The sequence below is a fragment of the Copadichromis virginalis genome, linkage group LG11 (assembly GCF_057382275.1).
Source record: "Copadichromis virginalis isolate Kocher_CV1m ecotype Utaka linkage group LG11, C_Virginalis_male_GT1.1, whole genome shotgun sequence".
Classification (NCBI taxonomy): domain Eukaryota; kingdom Metazoa; phylum Chordata; class Actinopteri; order Cichliformes; family Cichlidae; genus Copadichromis; species Copadichromis virginalis.
This window is the reverse complement of record NC_140628.1, coordinates 32,939,224-32,966,337: the sequence shown is the minus strand read 5'-3', so window position 1 is coordinate 32,966,337 and position 27,114 is coordinate 32,939,224. Positions and strand designations below refer to the sequence as shown.

General features: G+C 38.1%; 1 protein-coding gene across 6 annotated transcripts; it reads left to right on the top strand.

The window, feature by feature from the left end:
- The first annotated feature begins 8,650 nt into the window (after positions 1 to 8,650).
- nt5c3a (5'-nucleotidase, cytosolic IIIA) lies at positions 8,651 to 26,554 on the top strand. 6 transcript variants are annotated; one of them, XM_085472093.1, is made up of 9 exons: positions 8,651 to 8,819; positions 8,967 to 9,211; positions 22,413 to 22,511; positions 22,932 to 23,046; positions 23,165 to 23,297; positions 23,418 to 23,507; positions 23,605 to 23,767; positions 24,062 to 24,262; positions 24,796 to 26,554. In XM_085472093.1, the coding sequence occupies exons 2-9, from the start codon at positions 9,074 to 9,076 to the stop codon at positions 24,895 to 24,897; spliced, it is 1,041 nt and encodes a 346-aa protein (XP_085328219.1). In that variant the 5' UTR covers positions 8,651 to 8,819; positions 8,967 to 9,073; the 3' UTR covers positions 24,898 to 26,554. The 6 variants fall into 6 exon arrangements, with proteins under 6 accessions (XP_085328219.1, XP_085328218.1, XP_085328221.1 ...); XM_085472092.1 differs by having other exon boundaries at positions 8,945 to 9,211; XM_085472095.1 differs by lacking the exon at positions 8,967 to 9,211 and having other exon boundaries at positions 8,652 to 8,819.
- Positions 26,555 to 27,114: the final 560 nt, after the last annotated feature.

Sequence of the window (27,114 nt, the reverse complement as noted above, 5' to 3'; positions counted from 1 at the left end):
ACTAATAGGAGAAATTATGTTTAATGATCAAACCAAGTTAACTGATGAATCCCTGAGATTCTAAATCTGAATGTAATTTTTTTGCAATGATAGGGAAGATTAAAACACAATCACTTGTGGCTCATGATGTGTATTAAAGGGTTAAAAAACACTGTAAAAGCACACAGACGGTATTATTTTTAGGGTAATTGGTTCTACAATAGAAAATGGTCTTATGCCATTAATTATGCCACAAAATATTTTTTTCATTGTAAATAGCTGTCTATACTTAGTGAGACTGTAGAACTTAAAGAAATAAACATATTTTTTATTTTTAGTAATTGCTCGTATTTACTGTTAAGATATACCGTTTTATCAAACAGTCTGAGCTTGTTAATATAAAAAAAAAAATCACCGGAATTTTCACAATAATTCTAACAATGTTTTGACATTTTTTTAAAATTAAAAGCACAGTATGTTTTGAGTTATTAACATACAGTTGTAAATTGTAAATTCAAATAAAAAAGCTGGAAAGATTGTCATCCATACAGAATTATTATGCAAATTGTAGGGTGATTAATTGTAGATAATGTTAAAGATTTTTCCTGTTGTTTTCGAAGACAATGTGCCATATTACTGTAAATTAATATATTTTCAACATATTAGCAGTGTACAAGTAAAAGTAAATCACCATTTGTCAATATACAGAAATTTAACATAAATATTACAATCATTTACTCTTTTTGATTTAATGGTAATTTACCGTTGCCATTTTACGGTTATTTGGGGTGATTTTTATGTACATTTCTTACATTGTAGGGTTTATTTCTTGGATTTCGCACAACCCAGGAACAAATCATGAATGGGCTTGGATTTACGAAATTATGAATGAAATGTGCTCTATTTGGAAGCAGAGGGCGGGGCGGCGGGGGATTCTCTGGCTGGCTGGAGCAGAATCTAATAACAAACTCGCAAAATAAAACAAAATTAAAACAAAATTAAAACAAACCAACAAACACGAAAACAGCAAACATTATGATACAGACTTATATCTGCACCGATGTTTTTTCGAAATTCTATACGCGAAAAGTGAGCACGAGAGCCCTCGGTGCGTCTGCTCGCTGCTGAAGTCAAAGTAAACTTTATTGTCATCTCCGCTACACAGTATATAGAGAGACGAGACGACGAGGCTCCAGTTACAGCAGTGCAAGTAAACGAACAATAAATATTTAAGAGTAAAAAAATGAATAGGCCTATACACTTTAGGACTAGGGGTAAAGGGATCAACAACAATTTAAAATGTATATTTTATATTTTGTTGATTTAAAGTCTCACAAACAACCCGTTTTTAAAGTTTAAAAAAAGAGAAAAGAAGAGGAGGAGTGTAGTTACTTCCTCAGTCGCTAGAGGCCGGGATTGAGCCTGCCTATTTGCCTGACGCGCTGTCAACTTTACGCAATAATGCGAGAGGTGGAATTGCTTGCTTGTTTATTAAAGTGCTTGAAAAGTTTACAGAGCAATGTGATCGGCTCGCGATTAAAACTCTTAAAAAATCACAGGCTCTAATGCAACAAGGGGAAACTCGTTGTGCTGCGGTCAACAAAAACTACGGCTACCCAGCCCTCATCTCTGTCAAAATCAAACCAGTGAAAGACTGACAACGCCCTCTTAATGTCACCGCTAGAACCCAAGTGACTCCCATTACGCATCTGTTGTCAGCGTGAATTGTTGATTTGTCCTGTTCTCATTGTATGACGAATTATGATTTCTGTTTATTAGCCATTTGCATACCATGCATACTTTCTCTCTCTTCATTTGTGTGTGTGTGTGTGGGGGGGAGTGTTCGCCAGGGGGCCAAACGGGCTAGGACCACCACTGCATGTCCCCACCAATAATTTAATCTCTTCGAGTGAAGAAAAACAAACCCGATAAAAAGAAAAAAAAACATCTGTCAACGTCTCATTCACCCAGCGGTGCAGAAAGACTTAAATTACGTTCTCTACTGGAGTCCTACGTCATGTGACAAATATGGCCAATGTGATTGGCTGTGCCTTTCAGGGAGCTCCGTTTAGTTTTAGCAGCGGCAAGCCTGCGCTGCGAGGACCTGCAAGGAGGAGAGGAGGATGGCAGCAAAAAGGAAGAACCTGGATATAAAAAAGTATTTCGGAAACTAACTGCACAACAGGCAGCACTATTAGTTTTCTCAGTCTCCCAGAGTAGCATTTCTAATTTTGATTGAAACTGTCAGAGAAAACGGCAGCCTCGCGCAAGCCCGGATATTAGTTTACAGAGGCTGTTAAAATTATACATCTAACGTTAAAATGTTGGTGACACAATAATTTCTTCCTAATGGTACTGACATATTTATAGGGTTAATTTTTGAGACAAAATATCATGAGGTAGTCACGATTTTGCAAATATTACACCTTGTAGTGCAGTTTGCACAAATTGTTTTAAAAATGCACTCACCCTACAAACATTACTGATGAGTCAAGATCTGCACAAATTGACAGAAACACTGAAGCAGCTTCACATTTTATTCTTATTGTCATGTATGTCCTATTTGTCAGGTGAGAGAGAGATGGTGATACAAGATCACAGGTGGAATTGGATGATGACTTGGTGGTTCATCACTGTATTTGAAGCACATGTGTGACTGCATGTATGTGGAATGTCTCACTTTTATTCATCAGGTGACAGAGGCAGCTCTGCCATGTTGTAGCTCAGACAGAGGTGAAGCGGCAAAGTCACAGGTGATGATTTGGTGCTATAGATTAACTAGTATTTATTATCATAACAATTGTTAGGCTGCTGATATAAATTGATTCATTAGTGTATATTTGACAAAGAATCTGAATTGACATGTCTCACTTTTTATATGGCATGAATCCATGTGTTATTTTATCAGGTAGCAATATGTCCTAGTGCAGTCAGAGGGGAAGAGCCAGGGCCAAAGGTGATGCACATCAAGCACATAATAATAATTTTAATCTCAGGATAAAACGCATGTACTGAGGCTGAAAGAAGCTTCAGTGCTCTCAGAAGACTAAAAAGATGGCTAAGGTCAACAATGACTCAAATGAGATGAAACAATGCTGCTGTATGCCATGTCCACCAGGAGAGACTGGACAGTATAGATGTAAAACAAATATGCCAGCAGTTTATCTCAGTTAACGAGAGGAGAAGGCATGTGTTTGGCTCCTTCACATAGTGGACATTGAGTTGTTGTGTGGGGCACCAGTAGTCCATGTCTGTTGCTGTAACAGTAGTTCATGTTTAGAATAAAATATCCCAGCTCACTGATTTGATCGGGGCAATAGTGTGCCTAAAATGTTGCATAGTTTTGCTGAGAGATCTTTTGTGGTAATCTTAGAGGAGTAGTTTTATGGACAAAAACCACCTTTCAGTGTTCCCTTAGTGCTAATGTATAAGAAATGTTGGTGTAGTATAACGTAACTAATTTTGTTAAGTCCTTAAATTCATATTCTTTTATTGTCATGACTGTATTTGAAGCTATTTTTATGTTTGTATGATACCTGATTTATATGGAATATGACTGAAGTAAACTAAAGCCTAAAATACTTTAGTCAGTAATTTGTTTAATAGTAATTTAACATTATATAATTCACATATAAAACTATGAATCGTAATTTTAAATGGTTTAAAAGTATGCAGAATAGCATATGTAGGCAAGTATATTTCTCCTTTTTTTTTTGTTAATCAAGAAGCAAAGACAAAAAGGGAAAAAAAAGAAACAGGGCAGGGTTCAGTGGTTGAATCATCCGACGGAAAGGTAAACACCTGATGGGTTGACTTGATATTAGAAAGAGAGGTGGGGCAACTGGGTACTTGACACAGTTAAAAAGACACAATACAACACAATTTTTTTTTCTCTTTTTTATTTTTCATTATGTGTAGAAAGGTCAGAGGCTGACAGGGATGAAAAAACACTTCTAACCATGTTTACGACTCACAAACTGGCATTCGTTGCTGCAATTCTCATCAAACTTAAAGGGCTTTGCATTCATTCTGTCCAGTATTTCCTGAACATTAATGCTTGGATCATTTTTACACCATCCTTCAACATGAGTGCCATGCTGTAAATACAAGAAAAAATAAAGGGAAGTTAAATGTTACAATGTAGCTCTGAATTTTGTACAAATAAATACCTCCTATAACAAGTCAAGTAAAGAAACTGGAGTAACAATAATTTGGCATATTGCAAGAAAACCACAAACACCCGACCACTACACACTTCAGCCCCACCCTCCTTGCTGATGGTAGAGAGGTAATTCTGTATTTTATACTATTCCAGGGAAATATGCCACCACTCATTTACATGACATATTTGTACACTAGATAAGAACAAAGGCTGGTTTGTACTTAATTCACTTTTACTAAATTAATTCTGATTTAGTGGAACTTTGGGTGTAATTAACTACTAACATATGCAAAATTAAAACTGGCCAAGTCATGGTTTCTGTTCTGTTCCTAATCGAATGAGGGATTTCGTGACAAACACGATGCCCTATTAATCAACATACCTGAATTGAAACCCTCACTCCATAGCGCACATACGTTGCAACGTGTTCACAGTTATTTTTAAATGCTCTATAGGTACCACATTTGTGATGTGTGTGTTGTTCACGGGACAGCAAGAGTAAACGATCGGAAGACTCTAGTCATCGTTATCGTCCCCCTTGCACGTTTTATTACTCCGATTTCAGCGTTTTTGCTTCATAACTAAAGCGAGCAGTTTACTTTGTGTGCACTAACATGGACTCGAATCAACCAGCGCCACCTCTGGCCAAGTGCCATAGCCTACAGCCAGATCAACTTGTGACACACATCTGCACCATATTTGAATTCGTTTCATGCACTATACATTTGTAACTGTCATTGTTTTCTGTTCTTTCCAAAAATCGTTCAACTACATGATATGCAGTATTGCTTATTTTGAGCTTATCATACACATACACCGAAATCAGCACTCCTTTTGTTTATATCATTTCACAGCAAAGACATATGTAGTCAACCAATATATTACACCAGGGCTGGACTGGGACAAAAAAATCGGCCTGGGCATTTTGACTAGAGACCGTTTATTTTCATAAACTATTCATTTGCCACATCAATAAACAGCATGGCAGGGCAAAATATTTTTTCTAACATGGCAACCTTTAAAAAGTGAAAGGAGACAGAAAAACAGGTGAGAAAGAATAAAACTTAATTGACTTTTTGATGGAATTTTACACACAGTATTGGTACAGTATCTAGAAAATGTGGGAAAATACTGGCATCATATACAGTACTTACTTCTGAAGAAATTATGTTGGGACCCTGAAAAAAATTACTATGTACAATAATGGATTTCTATACATTTGACATCAGATGAAAACTTTGGTTGTAATATTCAGATAATTATTTGTTAAAAGTAATTAAAGAAATTTTAAATGAGAATAAGAAAGTATTTTTTGTGCCCTCCTTTCCCTGTTAATGCTCTACCTGCCCCCATGGCAAAACTTTGCTAGACCCGCCCCTGCACAGTTACCAGCTGTCAGCTACGTAGAAAAGGATCCTGGTGTTATTTGTCTCTCAGAAACAGTTCAGAACTTTCCTTCAACCCATTCATGTCACCTAAAGGTAAACCTGTTTCTCCATCACCTGTTCAGCTCTGATGATTCAGTAAGGACATCTCCTGATTTCATCTTCATGTTTCCCTGTTTCCCTCTCACCACATATCCAAACCGATATCATGACCAGCAGCTTTACGGCTGTGGCTCCAGCAAACATCAGCTGATACTAGAAAGTAATATTAAATAAATTCTAACAACAGCTGATCAAGTGTGAAGGTGCTTCTGCTGTTTAACGCTTCTGCTAGTTTCCTCTTTCTGGCGCAAAGTGAGAGATAAACAAGCAGGAGAGACTTGCGGCAGAAACGCCGATCAGCTAATCATTGATCAGTTTTGTGATTGAAGTAGCAGCAGGAGAGGGAGGGGGGAGAATGAGATAAGAAGTGGCAGCTGACAGCGTAAAGACGCAGAATAACTCCAGCTTTGTGTCTTTTTGTTATTCTAGCTGAAGTACGGGACAAATCGCGTTCATTTTCAGCTCAATACGAAACGCGTAATTTTAACTCTGAATACCAGAGGATTCCGTTTTTTACGGCACGGTTGGCAACTCTACTAACCTAACCTTATGAATAAAATAAAGTTCACCACTCACATCATAGCACCCGCCCAGCAGTATAGAAACTCCGTCATGCTAGCTAGTACGCACTATGAGTTATTGTAACTGACTGTAAAAAGTCAGCACAACGAAAATCAACTACACCTAAACTTGGTTTATATATGACCCAGATAGACTGCAGGTCATAATATCTCACCTGAAGCTCAATTCACCTGACAGTCGGACCGGCGGCCGCCTCGGGTCTCTCCTCTATGGGCTCAAATTGTGGTCATAAATATTTTGTACTTGTAAATCAGTTTTGTACTTGTAAATCAGGATTTGTATGTGTAAAAAAAATTGTGCATGTTTAAAAAAGATTTGTGTGTGGACTTTGCCAAAAAATACACATGAAACTCTGCACTCAACTTTCAAGTTACAAGTACGAATTTTGACCCTATTTTTCTTCCTTTCACCTGATTGGCCAATGTCATGTCAATCACAATTTTAACTATCCACTCAGAGAACAGATGGGTTTGGCTAGTGGAGTGGTGCTTTATGGAGCTTCAGGTCAACAAACACTAGTGATGTGCGATACTACTGATTTCCTTTCTGATCCGATACCAAGTAAAATCCAGGGTGGTATCGACAATACTGATCCGATACCGATACTCTGTACAAAAACTTAATGTTTCATTGTATTTCATAATACAATATAGAATTGCATTATGTAATTGTAATAATAATATAGCTTCACAATGATTACAGGACATCAGACTACTTGTTCTTATTGCTTAATGATGCAGAATAATCATATAGAAATAAAAAACCTGAAGTTGTGTGCTATTTGAGCATGTTGCCTGCCTGCAGCACTAAAGGACTCCGTGAGAGACGTCTGTCTTGCCCTAGCAGCACCTGTCCCTCTCCTCCTCTTCAGTTCGCCTCAACATAAGCTCATCATATTCTGTGATATGATTTACTCTGAGGTGTTTGACGAGGGTTAGTGGTGTTGCCACAACACCTCACTGTCTTGCCACATGTATCGCAAGCCGCGTCTTGGCTGTTTGTGGAAGTAAAATATGTCCACACATGACATGTTTACGCTTAGCCATTGTTGTAAGTGCGCACGCCAGGTGCAGTGTTGCCAACTTAGTGACTTTGTCACTATATTTAGAGAGTTTTCAGAGCCCCTTAGCAATTTTTTTTTTCTAAAAAGCGACTAGCGACAAATCTGGTGACTTTTTCTGGTGTTATTGGAGACTTATTTACGACAACTTTTTGACGTGAAAGCGCATATTGCTCTTCTCAACAAGCAGCGGGTGCTGCTGTGGGCACCTCGCCCGTGCCAAAGCGCTCACGGGCAGAGGATAGTCCTCCCCCAGCTGCTATCAGGGCAGGAGATGTTCCCACCTATGCGTCCAAACTGCAAATGAATCGCGTATAAGTGAAGCCTCTGCTCCCGCACTGACTGTAACGCAATCAGTTCTTCTTTTACTGTTATGTTGTTTTGTGGATCACAAGGTTTAAAACTACTACAAAAAATGATAATCGCTAAAAAAGAAAAAATAATAATTTGTAATTCTAAATAAATTCTAAATGCATTTAGGACGTTTTTTTTACTCACTTTATGTCTCTTCTTCTTTTCTCTCCTACAACGTGGGTTACAATGATATTAGCATGACCAATTATGCAAATTAGGCGATGACGTCGTTTAGCAACTTCTAGATACTTTTAGCATAGCCAATAGCGATTTTCCTTACTGAGGAGTTGGCAACACTGGCCAGGGGCTGCAACACATTTATACAGCCGTATTTCGTATATGACAATGAAAGGCATAAGAGGAAGTAGTTTCTTCCAATTTAGATGATCCGAATGATATAGTTTCTTTCCACTGTGTTCCTGTTAATGAAAAACTACAAATTTACCCCAAAGTACTAAAATATCGATATTTTAATATGAGAATCGATTCTAGAACAAATTACTGGGATCGGAACAATCGATATTTCAATATCGATCCGCACACCACTAACAAACACGTTTAACTTACCGAAAAAGTGCAGCAGGGCCTCGTGTCCTTCTGTCGGTCACTTTACTAAAGAACACCTCAGGCTGTCAGGTTAAAACACTCGGTCGTGTTTTCGTAGCGTAAACGCTCGCCCTCGACTCAGAGCCTACGCTCTATCTGCTATTCCCGAACAGAGATACAGTTTCTCTGTTCGGGAATAGCAGAGTTTCTCCGTGACTGCAGCTGCCATTCAAAGCTATTTTGATGACGTTTCACCCCTATTTAACATCACCGCGGTTGGAATTAGAATCAAACTTATGGGAGAGGAGACCCCTTGAACATCAATCAGCGTGATGAGAACTATTGATAACAAAAGAAAGAATCTTTGGAAAAAAATTATCTGAGGAGAATAGGTTTATTTTAGTCTGACCCCAGTCCCATCTGCTAACATGGAGAAGGCGGGGTTTATGACCTATACTGCAGCCAGACACCAGGGGGCGATAGAGACGTTTTGGCTTCATTTTTGGGGAGCTGTCGCGTCGTCCATGTTTTATACAGTCATTGTTAGAAACCTGCAGTCAGCTGCGACTGAAGAAGTCACTTGGATTAGTGACGAAACGTTTCTCCCACAAAACGCTAAGTCCAGATGAACAGAATCAACTTTTGGAGAGTAAGTTTAGAAAGATTTGGATGTAGCAATTTTGCTAGCTTATCTGGTGCGGCTTAGCAACCGGCAAATTAAGTTCTGGTTTGAATTAGTTTCTTATAAAAATCACACACATTTTGCCCCCATAGTAACGGGTCACATTCTGTATAGACGATCTTTGATTGCGTGATTGCACCAGAAGGCAGACGTCTGTTGATAGGAGGAAGGACGGGACTGATCGGTCGGCGGGCAGGTCGGTGAGAAAACGGCGGACCGTCATGGACAGGACGGCCGTGGTGAAGGTCGGAGCCGCGGCCAGCGCCAGTGTGTGTGCTTTGTTCGGCGGCGTGGTTCTTGCCCAGTACATCGTCGCCAAAAAGAAGCGAGCTGGAAAGAAAACTAGGATCATAGAAATGGTTAGTACAAGTAGACAATTTAGTTTTATCAAGAGCGGTAAGAAACAGGAAGGGAAGGAGCAAGGGCTTCAAAGTAAAGGTGCACTTTTTTCATAATAGCTATTCCGTCTTTATTCCAAGACGAGCGAGTTGTTTAATGTGTTTATGTAGTAAAAAAAAAAAACTTGTTATGACATTGTATTTTGTCCACTGAAACACTCACAGGAGGTTGGAGCATGCGTTCAGAAATTTTCGGCCGGAAATGGGACGCTCTGCTCTGTTTTCTTGACATTAATGGGCCTACACGATGCTGTACGCGTGCGCGACAGTTCCTTAAAACAGCAGCTGTTTAGAGGTCACCGGGCAGCTTTTCTCCCACAGAAAGAGCAGGAGCCACTTTTATGCAGTGACAGCTGAGCCTCTGTGTCAGTGATGCTCTGCAGCTCTTTCAACATTAGAAAAATGCTGAGTGCTACTGTCTACTACAGGTTATGCAATCATCAGGAGTGCAGGTAGGACTCTGGGTCCAGCTCTCTAACCATTCTAGCAGGAATCAGAATGGTCTGCTAAAACATTAACAGTTGACACAAAAATGAAGGTAAGAAATATGCGGGGAAAAGTCATATGCCTGTGTTGTTAAAAAGGTGGGAAACAGCAGCACGTAACTTTGTTGTTATGTAAGAGCCATTATATAAAACAAACACACTGATAATTTAGATATTTCTTTTAGTTTGTTCACACTGAGGTATGTACATCTTTTATTTTAGGAAAAAAAAAACATGCCATCCAAAGTTGGTGTCAACCACCAAAGAACTTTTAGATTGCCTTCCAAAACTAAACAGCAATCTAATAAAACATTTTTCAAACCACCTCCTGAAAGACTTCCTAAAAAATAATACTGAGGCAGGGAAAATCCTGGGTATGCAGTATGCTGTCCAACATTAGGAAAACCTTTACCACACACAACATATTTCTCTTTCATTTTTTTTTTTAAATATATCTTTACCTTTAACTGTGTTTTTATAATGTATTCTACAGATACATAGTTTGACATTTGGTAGTTGGTGCAGCAAAGAATGTGAGATTTACAATATTTTGTCATTGAAAAATACATATTAAACAAGCTTTCATGCTAGATTATATCCAGAAGTACTGTAATATGTAATATAACACCAACTGAGCCATTATTTTGTGTTAGTCAAAGCTGTTTGTATACAGCTTCTATCCAAAACATTCACACACTTATAACCTAATTTACTAGAAAGACTCCCCTGGAATTCAGTTGGCACATTCACATTCTGAAGTGGCTGTAGCAGCAGTCAAATGCTTTGGCTGCAGATAAAGATTTACATTTTTGCTGATAGTAATTTTCATAGCAGGTATCCTCCTGTCATTGAGTCATAGTTCCTTTTTATGTGCTTTGTCTTGCAACAATGGCCTGTCTGCTTTGTATGAAGCTCTCATAGTGTACTGAAGAAAAACGTGTCAATGGACAGTTTAATGATCATTAATATGTAAATTGTCATGACCGTTGATCATCTGCCTCCATAATGACATCTCTCACCTTCTCAACGAAATTCAAAGTGTTCTGGATGTTGTGTTTAGAGCTGCCTAAACACCACATCGAATTAAAGATCGAAGCCAGAAACTTTGAGATGTTATAGGAGACTGAGTTGCTCATACGGACAATTGGTCTTAAAGGTACTAGAGATGGACCGATCCGATATTACGTATCGATATCGGTCCGATACTGACCTAAATTACTGGATCGGATATCGGTGAAAAATAAAAAATTTAATCCGATCCATTAAATATCAAAAAAGCACCTCACAAAACTTGCGACATGGCTTAACTCAGCTCATAACCGTAGCAGTCGGAGCAGTATGTGTCACGTGATAGGGCACGCCACAGCTGCTCTATCAGCGGTCTGGTTGAGTATTTGTAGCCTCGCTACCAAACCGGCATTTCATCTCTGAGGAAGTTCCCCCAGAGAGAAGTAAAGCAAGTGTGTCAGTTCATCTCTGAATGTTTGTAAAGCATTCCCGCGTTAAGCTTAACAACCGATATATGGAGCGACTGCCTCTTCTCTCTCCCTCCCTCTCCTGTTGCTACTTCAATCATGAAACTGATTAATGATCAGCTGATCGGCTTTTCTGTAGCGAGTCCGTCTCTCTTCTTTGTTTTTTGGCCAACTTCGCGCCAGAAAGAGGAAACCAGCGGCTGAACAACAGCAGCACGTTTAAGCTTGATAAGCTGTTGTTAGAATTTATTTAATATTACTTTCTACACCAGGATCTTTTTCTACGTAGCTGATGGCTGGTAACTGTGCAGGGGTGGGTCTAGCAATGTTTAGCCAGGGGGGCCGATAGGGCATTAACAGCGAAAAGGGGGCACAAAGACATACTTTTCTTTCTTATTCTCATTTAAAATGTCTAGCTTTTAATAAATAATTATCTGAATCTTACACCCAAAGTTTTAATCTGATGTAAAATATATAGAAGTCCATTACTGTATATAGTAACTGTTAAGTCTAATATACCCTACTAAGCTATAGTACTTTTTCCTTTGAGAAGGTACCATCTGTGCAGTCTGCAATTCTGTTGAAGAAAGATGTTGAATCTATTCAATTATTCTTGAAAAATAATTGATTTCTGTGCATTTTTTTTCACACTGCATCAAATTAAAGTTGATTACGTCGATTAAGCATCATGCGGTGGAGGGTGGTTCCCTATTTTTTATTTATTTATTTTTTGCTGGGAGTTTGCAACCCTATTAGTTAGGTTGCTTACTCTTTAAAATACCAGAATAGGGAGGATGGAGTAGGTTTAAGTTTATTAGATTGATCAGTATTGTTGAACTATGAAATATTTTGGGTGCAGTGTATTTTTTACATACAGATATAACAGAATAGCTTTAGTGTTTTTTTTTTTTTTTTTTTTTGTTTGTTTTTTAACTTGAGTTTGAACCTATACAAAATGCAGCAAGATATTAAAAAAAACAGTTTTATTGGTTAAAAACACACTATATTGGATTCATATCGGTATCGACAGATATCCAAATTTATGATATTGGTATCGGTATCTGACATAAAAAAGTGGTATGGTGCCATCTCTAAAAGGTACACCTTGTTTATGTATCTTCAGTAAACCATACAGACTTGGTGTAGTTTCCCCTGGGAATAGCCTGTGGTATGTGGTCAGTAGCATTGTCTTATTCTAACTGCTTCAGACAATCTATTATCTTCATCTAACCACTACCTGCATTTCATTTCAGGGGCTCATCAAGTATTTTTGCTACTAAGCTTAGACAAAATTTTCTCATGATTGTCTTTCTGGTTTTCTGCAAAACTGTGCACCTACCCTTGTCTGCCGGAAGGATGATAATTCTGTTGCAATTACTAAGTGATGGGAGTGCCTTCCTCTCCTCCATGCTGATGTTGGAAACTGGGGGCTTTGCATTGCTGAGACAGGCCAAAACTTTTGTCCGCAGTTACTCTACTTCCACATCTGCATTGTTGTTGTTTCAAATTGCTGATTCTGTGGCTGTAATCAGTTCCACTAGTGGGATTTGCCTCCGCGTCATAGCAAAGTTCATCCCTTTTGCAAGGATATTTTTCTCTGTTTGAGTGAGTTGTCTGTCAGACTTTTTTGGTCTTACAATAATAACATGTGCAGAAAAAAACTAGAGGCAGGCAGACAGACTGGCATGACCATAATTGATAGAAAACTGCAGTTTTCTATCTAATGAATCAAGTGCACATAAATTAATTCAGTAGCACGATTATTTATTTTTTCAACATGGCTTCTTTGGTGGGTGTTCCATCTCTGAGGAGAAACCCTGTTAATGTTGACATTAAAAGTCCAGTAAGTTCTTTGTAGCACGTGCAAATATATAATTGTCCAACATTAAGAAAACCTTTGGCGCACACAGCAGATGTGTCTTTGACTTTTTCTCAAGAAATCTTTAATCATAACTGCAAAAGAGAGATACAAGATTGAATGTATATATTTTGTTGCATTTGCTGTGCTAGTCAAAGCTGTTTGTATGCAGTTTCTAGCTAAACATATATGCACAGCCAGTTTACTGGAAAAAACTGTTAGCTGAATTCTGCTGGAGCATCTCCCATTTTATTTGTTTGTGGAAACTTGAAAAGTGGCTGAAAGAGCAGTCAAATGCTGTGGCTGCAGATAAAGATTTACAGTTTTGCCAGTTGTAATTTTCATAGCAAATATCCTCTTGTCATCATGTCATAATTGCTCTTTTATTTACTTTGTCTTGCGACAGCGGTCTGTCTAATTTGTTTAATTTGTGTACTGAAGAAAAACGTTTCCATTTGAGAAATGGTGTCCAAAAACTTTAATTTCTCTTTGCTGATACGCTCCTCATTTCACAGGTTTGAATTTATTCTTTTCATTGTTCCAGTTTGTTCCTTGACTGCTGCACGCCTGTGTGGAAATGTCAGTTTGGGAAATTAAATCTGTTAAATGCATCATAGTAATCTGATGTTATAGAATGAACATAAATGAGAGATATCAGTGTTCATCCCTGACAGGATAGTACTAGATGAGACATGAAACTGAGTAGTTGTTAATGCATCTGGGAATTGAGTTTTCGTAGTGTTGTCCTCAGTGGTATCAAGTGAGTATCTCGTTAATATTTACTGACTTTAGCATAAATATGTGTTGTATTAACAGACAGCAGAAGTTTAAATCTGATTTTAAGTTACACTATAGACATCTTAGATTTTGTAAAAAAAAAAAAAGAAAAGAAAAAAAGTTAGTCCTTTTATCCATAGGCTTTCACTGTTTACATTGAAGCGGATAGTGATGTCAGAACCCTGCTCTGAGAGAATTATATATTATGTTGAAGCTTTTCAATTTGCAACTTTGGAGGAAAACATCCCATATAAATAAAATGAAAACAATTACAGAGGCAAGAGTGCGACAGAAGCAGAGTGTTATCTGTAAAGAGCTCTTCTCTCTGTCATCGACTGTTAGAAGTACTGTATTTTTATATGAGCATTTATTTGCTTTTCCAGTTGACTAATTGCATTACTAAATGCAGAGGGAGAAACGTGCAGTCTTTTGGAAGTTGCCTTGTTGTCTGTCCTCCTCTTTTTATCTACATGATGATACTGATTACACTTACTGTGTTGTCTTAATGGCCTTGATAGTTGATTATATGAACAAAACATTTAAATGAATGACAGTCATTTCTAGGTTTCTAACATCATATTCAGCAGGCATTTGTAGCTGTGTATATGTTTCCAAGTGCTGCAGTTTGCTGCACTTTATGGAACTCTGATTGTAGAACCTTTCATGTTGCAAATGTAGTAAAAAAGAGGAGTTTGAGGCAAGTGGTGTTTATTTAGTTGCAATTTGCACTGTCACCGCTGGATGCCACCAAAACTTACACACTGGTCTTTTAGGTGAAGGAGCTTGCTGGACTGTGTTTAACTGTTGTGACCACTAGAGAGCACAACAGTGTAAATTTTCCCTTCTCCATCTCTGCCAAACCTTACTGTATATATGTATATATGCTAGGATTTAAAAAAAACAAAAACAAAACAAAACTCTATAATGTAGTTCTGCAGAGAAAAATGTGAACAAAACAACTTAGTGTTTGGAAATATATAGGCTTTAATGATGAATACACTGTTGTAAAGAAAATGTAACTCAAGTGACTGGCTGAATTGGGTATACTTTTAACAAGACAACCTATACAAAAAGCTGAACATGCTACAGCTGGTTGTTAGCAGAGCATTGAAGGGTTTATAAATTTATAAGGTGTTATACAGGTGTTACTATTATGTGTTATGATATTTGCAGACTATCTGTTGGTATTAAAGTGTGACAGTTTGGATAGCACTGCTGGATACGTACATAGACTTAATTATTATCTTGAAAAAGAAAACAACAGGGAGAGAGGTAAGTTGAGACTAGGGCTGCCACGATTAGTCGACTAGTCACGATTATGTCGACTATTAAAATCGTCGACGACTAATTTAATAGTCGACGCATCGTTTGAAGCTTTGTAAGATCACAAAGGACGCAGGAATGATTAGTAGGATTTAAGGGTGTAATAACGGACTGAAACAGAAGATGGCAGCACTGCATATACAAGGATGCCAGCTGCCGTTAAACCCCGAAGAAGAAGAAGCTGTGTCCCAGAATTCATAGCGCAGCCCAGCGCAGTTGTCAACAATGGCGGCAGCTAGTTAGTTTTAACTTTACTCTTATTATTCTTTCTGGGTCACAAAATAAACGTTTAACATATTTTCAGGCGAGAATGTAGCTGTGTAAACCTCAAATATCTGCTCAGTTTATCAAGACACCACATATTTTCAAAAGCTCTCCGACGTTTTCGGAGACGTCTGTTACCCACTAGTTCGTTAGCTAGGCGGGGGCAAGGCTAACTAGAGCCGTGAGAACACCGGACTCCCGGCAAATCGTTTTCAAACCCACCACTGTCTTTCGCTACTCAGGTTAAACATGATATATAAGTCACTTAGATAACTTAAAATGTTATTGTTTGGCTTTCTTTAGTATTTTATTTGTTCCTGAGTAAATCGGTTTGGCTAAGATTAAAGTTATAGTTTTTGCACAGCTAAATAAACTTCAAGCAGACAGCTGATCATCAGAAGTTTGAGACGCTGGATAATATACTCCGGTGTCCTGTTATATTTTAGAAAGCAAGGAATTTATTAAACTTCACCGAAACAATCTGCAAATTTCATTAAAAATTAATAAACTACCATCTTGTCTTTATTTTTAGTTAGCACAAACACTTCAAGCTGTAAGCTAATGATAGTTATATAAGACCAGATGCTGCTGGTGCAATAAGCTGTACGCTGTATGTCCAGTGGATGATGATCTGATTAGTCGACTAATCGCAAAAATAATCTGTGACTAGTCGACTATCAAAATAATCGTTTGTGGCAGCCCTAGTTGAGACTAAGGTGCTATATTGAATGAATGAAAACATGTTACACTTTCAGTTATTAGATTTGCATAAGAAGAAATTGTTAAGACAAAAAAGGCAGTTTTGGTTTGTCTGTTTTAAGGCTGCTCTTGGCATTCAGTCTCTCAGCAGGTTGGCAGGCACTTATTCTACTGAACAAACTTTGTTATCATTAGGAACAGATTGCCATCATGCTGATAGCCATAGCAGCTCCCAGTGTGGGTGTGGTAATGGGACACTAAAGGGTTTCCTTAAACCTGGCACCATGTCACACGTTAATCATACCCAGGCTGGTATTGCTATCAAAAACATGTTTCGAGTTTGTCATAAAAGTAGTAAAGATTGGATTAATGTGGGATATCAGTTTGGATACATCTATTCATGTTGAAGATGGTGATTGTTTGGATGCTTTTACTGTGATGGTAAAGGATTTTACAGTGGTTAGAGTTTGGATTGTGGCTAGTGAGAACACTACTTTCCCTGCTGTTGTGCTAAAGAAGAGCTGAAATCAGAGTCTGTAAAATCCTTATTAGACCTGAATCTAAATGTTTGCGCTTAGAAAGGGGAGATAAATGCATTTGAGCACATTGTTTACAGCTCTGAGAGACAATGAAACTGTTGAAGATAAAATAAAACACAATAGGATCATCACATGAAAAATCAATCAAATCAATATTTAATGAAGACATGCAAAATTTGAGCTTCATACAATGGAAATTTCCTTATTTCTAATTAGAGATCACTCAATTTTTAGGTTGCGTTTACAGGTGATGAAATCCTAGTGCATGAACATCAGGGGTTACATTCAGTCAGGCTGTGCATTTAATCCTTAATGAACTTTGACCTGGTCATGCCAGGATTGGGTCACAGCATCCTGAAACTAACCTGTTCAGACTCAACATCTACTCCTAACAGGGGATTGAAAGTCTGTGGTTTTTTAAAAGCAAGGTGCTCATCCATCATTTGCCTATTTGAGAAGTCAAGATTTAATTGAAAGATCAGATGTTTTTGTTAGCCTGATCATTTCCGTGAAGTTGACTGCTTTTTGGGGTGCTTGGCTGATCTTACAATAACGTATTGTTATTTTTTGTATTTATTTATTTCATGCAGCATCTTGGGTGGGTGTGCTGTCTCTCCAAGGCTATGGGGGGGCTAGCTGTGTTAATTTTGATATTTAAAAATGCTTCTGGGTCTGTATGGCCACATGCAAATATGCAATATTTTCTAAACAAACACAGATTAAATCAGTGAAATTAAACAAACCTGAAACTGAAGTACTGAAACCTTTGTGCAGTGCATGGCTCAGGATAGCATTCTAATATCATATGATCTGTATGGATAAGACAATAATCCCAGTGTATGCCTAAAAATATCAGAGCCTGCCATTGTTTTATCCCCTGGAGCTGTGAATCTGATTAGAAGGGGCTTGATGGTGCAAGGATGGATGTTAGTTGAAGGTTTGCATTTTGGGAAGTGTGAAATTGCACATTTCAAACTAAAGGTAATGGCACAGATTTCCATTGGCTTTTTGTCACTTGGTTTGTGCAACCAAAATACGCAAAGGCAGAGTTAAATCAAAGTGTGTTAGAACAGAAACAGTATTATCCTGCCACACAACTACACCAAACAGTCACTGGGCCTTTTCTTATAAAGCCGTGAGGCAGCTGTTGGTGCTGTGTCTCTGTGAGGCTCGTGCTGCAGGGACCTGTTATAGGGGTGAGATGTAACCGGAGATAGTTGACCTAATTTTTGGGTGTTGTGGTATGCGAGGGAGTCGAGATGATCAGAAAAGAAGACTCTGCCATCTTATAGCAACAACACCAGCAGCACAGACAGCAGGGAACCAAGCCTTGTTCAGCGAAAATCAAGCCTGTGGCATCGTGTCAGTGTCGCACAAAGGTCCAAATGTTGTTATGCAACGTTCCCTTTTATGTTCTCTGAAATGCTGATAACAGAGTTCTTAGAGGCTGCACCCACTTCATGAGAGCTGTAAACAGACTTAAGGTCCCTCCAGATTATGAGCTTCAAGGAAACTTAGATATGTCATTGAGTTTCATGTATGCAGACTATATTGTGATAATACCTTCACCAATCCAATGCTGTTTTTTCCCATGCTTTGTGATCCTTTGTGCACGCAAGATGTGATAACTGGCAGAAAATTCAATTAAATTTTTCTTTTTGATATAGCGCCAGTTCAGAATAACAGTTGCCCTTAAACAATTAAAATGACACTGCCTTTAAAGCTCAATTCTAAACGCTCAACTCTTAACTTTCATTTGTAATTTTATATAGTCATCGAATCACTTAGCATTAGTTTCTTTGCTTCTTAGCTTCTTAATTTGGAGTTGTTGACAAAAATATGACAAACATGTGACAGCTGACCAGGTTTCTGAATGTTATCCATCACAAACTGCAGGTTTCTCAACTGAATACCAAGGCCAGTGATGGATTTTTAGTGATAGCTCCACTGAACAGACATTTTATTGATGAAATAAATTGCATATTAGTTGCATGATTGCAACTGATATGAGAAAAGTTATCTAGGAGTTGACTTTAATGCAAGAACTTGCTCAGCCAGAGTACCAGTTTGTGTGCATACATTTCAAAAAGAATGTTGGACGTGTTCAGATGCATCCAGAAATGTAAAGACAGTGTAGTTTGCATGTTTCTATATGTGTGTAGATCTGCATGATCTATATATATATATATATATATATATGAGAATTTCCAGAAAGATGAGCATAAGATACGTAAAATATGTATATATGTGTTAACTTGCATTGAGTCACGTCTATTAGTTGATCTTTCATGCGTGACTGACCACTGAATGCCCAAGCAGCTCGATGCTCACACCGAAAGTTGACCCCTGTGACTTTTAATGCATCGTCAAGCATTTTGCTGCATTTGTGTTTCCACGTGGAGGGCCGTATGCTGTGTGTTTAAAAATGTGTGTGCTCAGCAGCAGTCATCAACCCATTCTCATTGATTTTAAAGGTTTCCTTTTTTTCCTCCCCCGGCTCAATTTCACAGCTGTTTATATGAGTTTTGTTTGTGTGTTTGTGTGTGTTGACAGGGACACTGTATTCTAGTGTTCGAGCCCTTCTGTATAGGGGGAGGGCCTATGTTTTCTAATCTATTTTGAGCAAAAACACCCCCCTCCCTTGCTGTTGCTGTAGATATATAAGGCCTCTGCAGACACACAATCTTTTCTTCACTCTCGTTTTAGCTGAGACGCCAAACTGGAGGTAAGTGTGTGTGTGTGTGTGTGTGTGTGTGTGTGTGTGTGTGTGTGTAGGAGGGAGGAAGGGACGGAGGGGTGTTTGTTTCAAATGGTTGTACTCCAGGCTGCATGCAGTTTTGTTACACATTCATTGCAAAAATTCATTAAGTGCAACAAATTCTTGCTGTCAATGTTCACAAAAAAATTAAATCTAAGCATTTAGCAGTTTTGATGTTTAAAACATTGGCTTCAATTCTGAAATTGGAACATTTCCTAAACTTGTTGATTTGTAATGTTGTAATCAGCTGTTGCTAAGAAGATCATGACCGTTAAGTAGTCTTAGACACATAACATGTAAGCTGTGAAGCAGCGTTTCATAATAAACAGGTTTAGATGTCACTGCCATCAAGGAAACACCCATAAACTGCCATTTCATAGTCTGAGTGCTTTTTAGTAGGTCACCCCTCTGGCAGCCTATTAAATCTCTTTTAAACAAATGTAATCTTATCCTTTTAACAGTGACCCAGAATATAGTCGTCACTCAACAGATGTAAAATTGGATAAGTTGTTTCCATGCTTAGATTCCTGGATGAGGCCTTTTTTAGGGTAGTTAATACATGAGACATGGTCAATTTTAGCTTCTTAATGTTTTTGTGTTCATAATGTTGTGTTATAGATTCAGAGTAATTTATGAAGTGGTAACGAGTCAAATTCTACTGTAAGTGTAAATTATGTTGGGTGGGGGTGTTTGTGAAATGGTGAAACTCTTGTCTGTGTGCATTTAGTTGGTTCTTCTTCCTTCTCTGGTTGTGTGTTTGGTTGAGACCCAAACACATAACTGTGCTGCACAAGAGACATCACAAAAACACAAATGAGCAAAAACAAAAATGGATGATCACCTATTATTGGCTTAACGTAACTATTCTTTACTTGTGAAATAACGGGTGGGGTGTTATTCAAGCTGAATTGTTGCACAAGGTCATTTAACATCTCTACACAAATACACTCATTCCCTCAAACACATGAGGTCATCTTTCCAACAACCTTTAAGACTGTCCTCCACTAGAGACTAATTGCAAGACTATGTCTGTTATTAGTTGGTCTATGAAACTAAATTATATATATTTTCAGTGAAAGCTGCATTCACAGTGGAGGCCCAGGCTGTGTTTAAACTAAGTCTCTGAAAAACCCTAAAATTATTGAAGTGATGCATTTTCCTGTTGCTTCTGTTGTTAGTGGTTGTTTTTGTTTTAAATCTCCTCCATTATTCGTTCAACCTTCCTGTCCTGTATAATTCCTTAAACCGTAAGCATTAAAATGACTCCATGATTTGGACTGTATAAAGATACAGTTGGGTTTGGAATGTGAGGGATCAAACATTTATATGCAAATACTTATTAGTGACCATGCACTAGTAGGAACATGTTTATACTCAAGAAAAAACTGCCTCGTACCTCAACGTCTGGAGTGTGAGGAGACATGCAATATGTCATTTAGTTATGGTTCAACCCACTGAATATCTTAGAGCGTGCCTAAGAGCATCTTGCCATTTAGCAGCCATCTTGGTAATACCTTTGAGCAGTTAATTTGGGCTAACAAGACCAAGCCCTCGTTCTAAATGGATGATGAGATGGATACACGGGAGAAAATGCATGTAGAGAATCATTAATCGATCATTTGATTTATATATAAATTAAAAAACAAAACTTTACTTGGTGACTTTTCCCCGGAATAAGGTATAAATTATAAATCAGCATGTTCATTATGCTGTTCTGACACTAGCTCCTCCCAACACAACACTTGAACTAATGCCATGCCAGTTCATGTTATGGATACAGATTACCAAGAAAAATGACAAGCATCATGACATGACCTATATTTTATCTCAACTGCACTCCTCTAAGGTTTCATTGCTGGCTCCTGCTCAGTTGCAGTGTTACTGTGTTGACAAAGCTCCCCACAGAAATCCGGAAACAGACTTATAAACATCTGCCAGACTACTCATAACCACTTTTATGGTACTTCCTGCTACAGTAGATGTCACAGGGACCGCAAATTGACATGACCCACACACAAACTCAGACTCGCAAGGAAAAGACACCACCAGCCACACTGTTGCTAACTTGTAAAAAGTGATCAAAACATCTTTATATTTATAACTGAATGCTCAACTTCTTTGCAAAGTATTTCTTTTCCCCTTGATTCAGCCAAATTCTAAGGTTGTCTGGTATATTGTAGCTCTAATGTACACAAACTGATCTGAGCTGTCCTGCTGTGTGTGACATTTAGAAATGTCAGCAAATTAAAAGGCAGGAATTAATATTAAATTAAACCGAATAAATAATAAAAAGCGCATCATTACCAGTACTTTGGAACGAAAACTCACAAAGAAAAGTTATGAGGTGGTGAGGTGCTTTGAGGACAGTCTTGTCTGACTAGGCAGATCTCATGGCGATGTGATTAAGTTACAAGAAAGGTTGAAGTTCACCCACTCTCTGCAGAGAGTCACTGTAGCTGTTTGTGTGTCTTTGAGTTCGTTATACAACACTGACAGATTCCACACATCAGCTGTTTCATGACCCGCAAACTCTGCATGTGGATCAGGGAACACTGTGTTCAGATATGCTCGAGGTGTTGATGCATAAAAATGCCAGTGACTGTAGTTCAGTTTGAGTATCGTGTGCATGTAGGAGGTGCATTCAAGACAGCACATGTCTCCATTTCCTTTGGCACTCTCTTTGACAGATACGCTTCAAATGTAATTAATTTCAGTTAAAATCAACCCAAAGTTCTCAACACACAAACTTCTCTGCAGCGTCCTCATTCTTCTCTCTATACCCAAAAGAGGAGGCAGGTCTAACCAGATGCGTTTACTCTGAGGTGCTTTTATTAGAACCAGAGCCTTTCAAAAATCTCTAAAGCTGAAGAATCTGAGAATTGAAACGATTATGTTGGTAAATTAACGTTTCCCAAATCTACACTAAAGGAATTTTTAAAAGTCAGCCCACACTAACTTGTCTCTCCTCTTCTTTGTCCCTCCAGATGCCTCAATTTGAGAAAACCACGGTCCACATGAAGGACCACGGGAAGGTGGAGGACATCATCTGCGGTCTCATCAAAGGAGGAGCTTCCAAACTGCAGGTAAAACATCAGTTTGTCATTATACTAAACCTGTCTGTGTTTCTTTTGGTAAAACACCACCACCTGGTGGTGAAAAAGCTTGTAAGGCTGCAGCAAATGGAAAAATATTTTTCCAATTATCACCAGTTAGCTTGTGTTTTACTGGCCCAGCAGGTTTCACTGGGCTTTAGCTGTGAATAAAGGTAAAATAGTCCACGTTGAGACAAAAAACAAGTAAACATAACTTTCATAGAGAACAGGAAGTCTTGACTCAGGTATCCCAGAAAAATGGCATTTGCCCAAATTGACTTTGTCACCAGTTTAGCTATTGGGTTCCCTAATTGTCTTACACCACCTAAACTAAAAAAGATTTCAGTTGGCAGTTATCACCTCCAGGGCATTCCTTTTGAGGGCCTTTGTTTCTTTTTGTGTCTGATTCAGGGTCTTTTATGGTTCTGGCAAACAAAGTGTTCTTCACTGTTTCAGATCATCACAGACTTTGACATGACGTTAAGCAAATTCTCAGTTAACGGCAAGCGTTGTCCAACGTGTCACAGTAAGTAAAACACAAAAAAGACATTTCTTTTTATTATGCAGCACTTTACAGTGTAAGAAATGTAAACATAAATTGCAGTTCCCCTGTGTGAATCATACGTTCTGTTTACTCTGCACAGATATCATTGATAACTGCAAACTGGTAACAGAAGAGTGCAGGAGTAAGCTGCTAGCGCTGAAGAATAAATATTATCCCATTGAGATCGACCCTCAACTCACCATGGAGGAGAAATACCCGTTTATGGTGGAGTGGTGAGTCTTGCACACACCAGCACACTGTACAAATTCACTCGATTACTTTACTGCTGTGTGTTGCTTAAGTTGTGAGGTCTATCTTACTAAAAGTAAAAGATTGTTTTTGCATATTTACAGGTATTTCAATTCTCACCGACTGCTTGTGGAGCAGCGGTTAGAGAGGGACAAGCTGCCAGAGGTGGTCAGAGAGTCTGATGTTGCCCTCAGGTAACCGTAGAGGAAGATGTGGAGGAAACTGAATTACACGTGTGAATCCTGTTTGAGCACAGTGTAAAGGATAAACTGTGCCTGTGTTTGGTTTCAGAGACGGCTTTGAGCAGTTCTTTGACCGCCTGCAGCAGCACAATGTGCCTGTGTTCATTTTCTCTGCTGGCCTAGGAGATGTCCTAGAGGAAATCATGCGCCAGGCAGGAGTGTATCACCCCAACGTCAAGGTCGTCTCCAACTTCATGGACTTTGATGAAAATGTGAGTGTTTAATGAAAGACAAAGTCTTCATTTTTGAGTCTTAATTCTGGTGTTTACAGTTAATCTGTAGAGAAATAGAAGCACATTGGCTGAACAAGCTCTGCTGGATGTTTCTTCCTGTTAAAAGGGAGTTTTTCTTTCCACTTGTCTGGGCTTGTCTGAATATTGTTTTTCTGTATTATTGTAGAGTCTTTACTTTACAATATAAAGCACTTTGAGGTGACCGTTGTTGAGATTTGGCGCTATGTAAATAAAACTGAATGGAATTTTTTTTATTGTCTCCTTGTTTCGCAGGGCATCTTGAAGGGATTTAAAGGTGAGCTGATCCATGTGTACAACAAACACGACGGTGCCCTGCGGAACTCAGAGTACTTCAAACAAATCAAAGAGTACTCCAACATCATCTTGCTGGGCGACTCACTGGGGGACCTAAGCATGGCTGATGGTGTGAACAATGCGGAGAACATCTTAAAGATTGGCTTCCTCAATGACAAGGTACAACCATGACATGCATAGACAGATCCTTAAGCATAGTAAAAATGTCCCTGAACATTGAGTTGGCTGTGTTATCAATGTTACATCTACTTGAGGTCAGTAAGGGAATAATAGAATAGCAGTGTCTAATTGTCTGGGTTTATGGAAATGCCATGTTGAAGGCTTTCTGCCATCTAGCCCTTATACTTTGTAATATTGCACACTGTCAGCAAACATTTGTCTTTTGAATTTTATTAATTTATTTACTGAGAGATTATTACCCAGAGATTATTAGAGTGAAATTAGCCTTTATTCCTTTTCTCCTTAAAAAAAACCCTAACAATTCTAAGTCCATGCCATTTTTCAGATTTGAGGATAAATAGTGTCTTAATGTAAATCACAGAATACTTAAGAGTTGACCCCCAAAAAATTGGAAACATGGTTTTTAGACTGCTTAGTCAGGTTCACTTTCCCTGAAGGCAGGTGCTGTGGCTGCTTGAAGATTGATTAGATGAACTGTCTCCTGACCTTTTCTCTGTGGCCTCTCTTTGCAGGTGGAAGAGCGACTTGACAAATATCTGGACTCTTATGACATAGTTCTGGTGAAGGACGAGACATTGGAAGTCCCAAATGCCATCCTCCAGAAGATTCTTTAAGTCCACCTCTGAGCTGACCGCAAACCCACACCACACCCAGTACACCTCTCTGTCCCCCCTTCAATCTGGAGCCAGTTAGGCTTGACACCCTTTTTAACCAGCTCCACTCTGTCTCAGCACATCACCCTTTGACAGGCTTTTAAAAAAGACATTTTACATCTTGTAAATGAAGTCCACTCAGCATCAACAGACTGTCTCTGGTGTGTTTTGTCTGTTGCAGTTGTTTCTGATGTTTTTTTTTCCTCTATATATATTTTTATGAAATAATAACATCTGAATATTTGCACAGTATTGTTATCATAGCTTTTTCTAGGAGTATTTTTATTATGGTGATGTTTCAATACCATGTATGAGGTGCCCGCAGATGGATGAAACAGTTTGGTTTCTCTTCTTTTTTTTTTTTTTTTTTTTTCTTTTTTTTTTTTTGGAGCTATCCCAGCATGCCTGTCACCTCAGTTACTCTACTTTTGCGACTTGGCAGTAAGATGTCATTCTAGCCAGTCTTGCAACGTAAACTGTTGTTGTTAGACATGCCACATATCTGTACAGGCAAGGCTTAAAGGTTGGGAAAGTAATTAAGAACATTTATTAATGGACCTTTTTATCAGTAATACTTTTTTTTTTTTTTTCCAATCTCTTGCTTGGTTACAGAAGCATCAGCAGCCAGTATTGGGTTTTTGTTTTTTTGTTGTTTTTTGTTTGTTTTTGTTTTTTTTTAGATAAAGAGGAGAGATTTGGGGTGTCAACATGAAACTGATGTGATGATGAGAAATGAGATGAAAAGCACTTTTAAATTCTATGTATGGGGAAATTAAGTCTCCTGTTGATGTGCAGAGATGGCACCGTTTTGATTTATGGATGTTGGAACAGGTTCTAAGGCCATGTTTACATGCATTCAATTTATATCCAAATGTGGTCATTCATACTTATTTCCACCTGTTGTAATGCTACAACTGAAACATTTATGGCAAATGCCATTTTTGATTAAGGAGTTTACACTGCTCTCTTACTCAAGTATTCTCTGTGCCAGAGATAAAGGTTACAGAAGTATTAACTAATGCTGAAGTATACCTGTAGTTGTCATTAGCGGGAATTACCGGGAACTAAAAAGCCATAATAATTCCCGAAAATCTGGCACCTTAAGCTTCTCTATTGAAATAAATATTACATTATTTATGAAGAAATGTAGTTTATTTCACAGTTTCAGTAAAGAAAGAAGTCACCTGCTGTCTATGGCTCACAAAAACCCAGCATGAGACCTGTTAAATGTAATGTGTTTTATCACCTTTATATTCTCAGTGAGCACTACCTCTAAAATATTCATCTTTATGTTTTGGGAGGTTCAGAACTAAAACGTCTCAACATGTTGTGTAGAATGTTGAATTTGTTTGTGGTTTAAATGTGCTGCTATCACCTGCATGTTGCCTTTTGTTATTGTTCAGTTTATGTTAAAGACACGGGACACTTAAAAAGATATATCAATAAAATGGAGAATACTGGCATACTGTAAATGTGGGCATTGTATCAAAATGTATATTATTTTACTGCATTTGGAGATATTTTCAGAAGTTTAGACTGGTGTGTTTTATTTTTATAAGCTGAAAGGCTTTATTTTATGGTGTGAAAAGAAAACATAATAAAGTCATTGTTGTCAGGCCGTGCGTGGACAGCAGACTGGATTAACTTAACTGAAAGCTTTGGGTTCATTGGGATTTTAATGTGGATCATGTAATGTAGGACATTAAATATTTGCTATCCATCAGTTAGTTCAGATACATTTGGATGTGGCTATTGCGTATAAATGTTGTATTCACCTGTTTGTAATCAGTTATCAAAAAATGGCAAATTTACTAATAAATATACTATATTAAATCCAATATTAAAATTGGCCTCGAATAAAACAACATTCTTAAATGATTACAATTACTTGAATAATTATAATTCAGTAAAGTCAGCAGGAAATTGTAAAGGTCAAGATTAACAAACATATTTCACTCAGGCAACTATAGAATTACTTTATACTGGGAAGAAAGCTCAGTATGCCACTGAATTTCTAATTTAAGCCTACTAAGAAAGTTTCCAGAAAGAAAGAAAGAAAATCTGAAGTTTCTAAAAAAAAAATGGTAACTGCATTTCTACAAATGTGTTTAGTGGTCTTTGAAGTGATGTGTGCACAGTGCCTATTTTTGTGAATGATATTGCACCATATGTAATGTG

What these genes read in the sequence shown, in the direction of transcription:
- nt5c3a (XM_085472093.1), top strand. Translation starts at nt 9,074, where the DNA reads ATGGACAGGACGGCCGTGGTGAAGGTCGGAGCCGCGGCCAGCGCCAGT. An exon ending in GCGTTGTCCAACGTGTCACA is followed by an intron (nt 23,047 to 23,164) that starts GTAAGTAAAACA and finishes TACTCTGCACAG; the next exon opens with ATATCATTGATAACTGCAAA. An exon ending in GAGTCTGATGTTGCCCTCAG is followed by an intron (nt 23,508 to 23,604) that starts GTAACCGTAGAG and finishes GTTTGGTTTCAG; the next exon opens with AGACGGCTTTGAGCAGTTCT.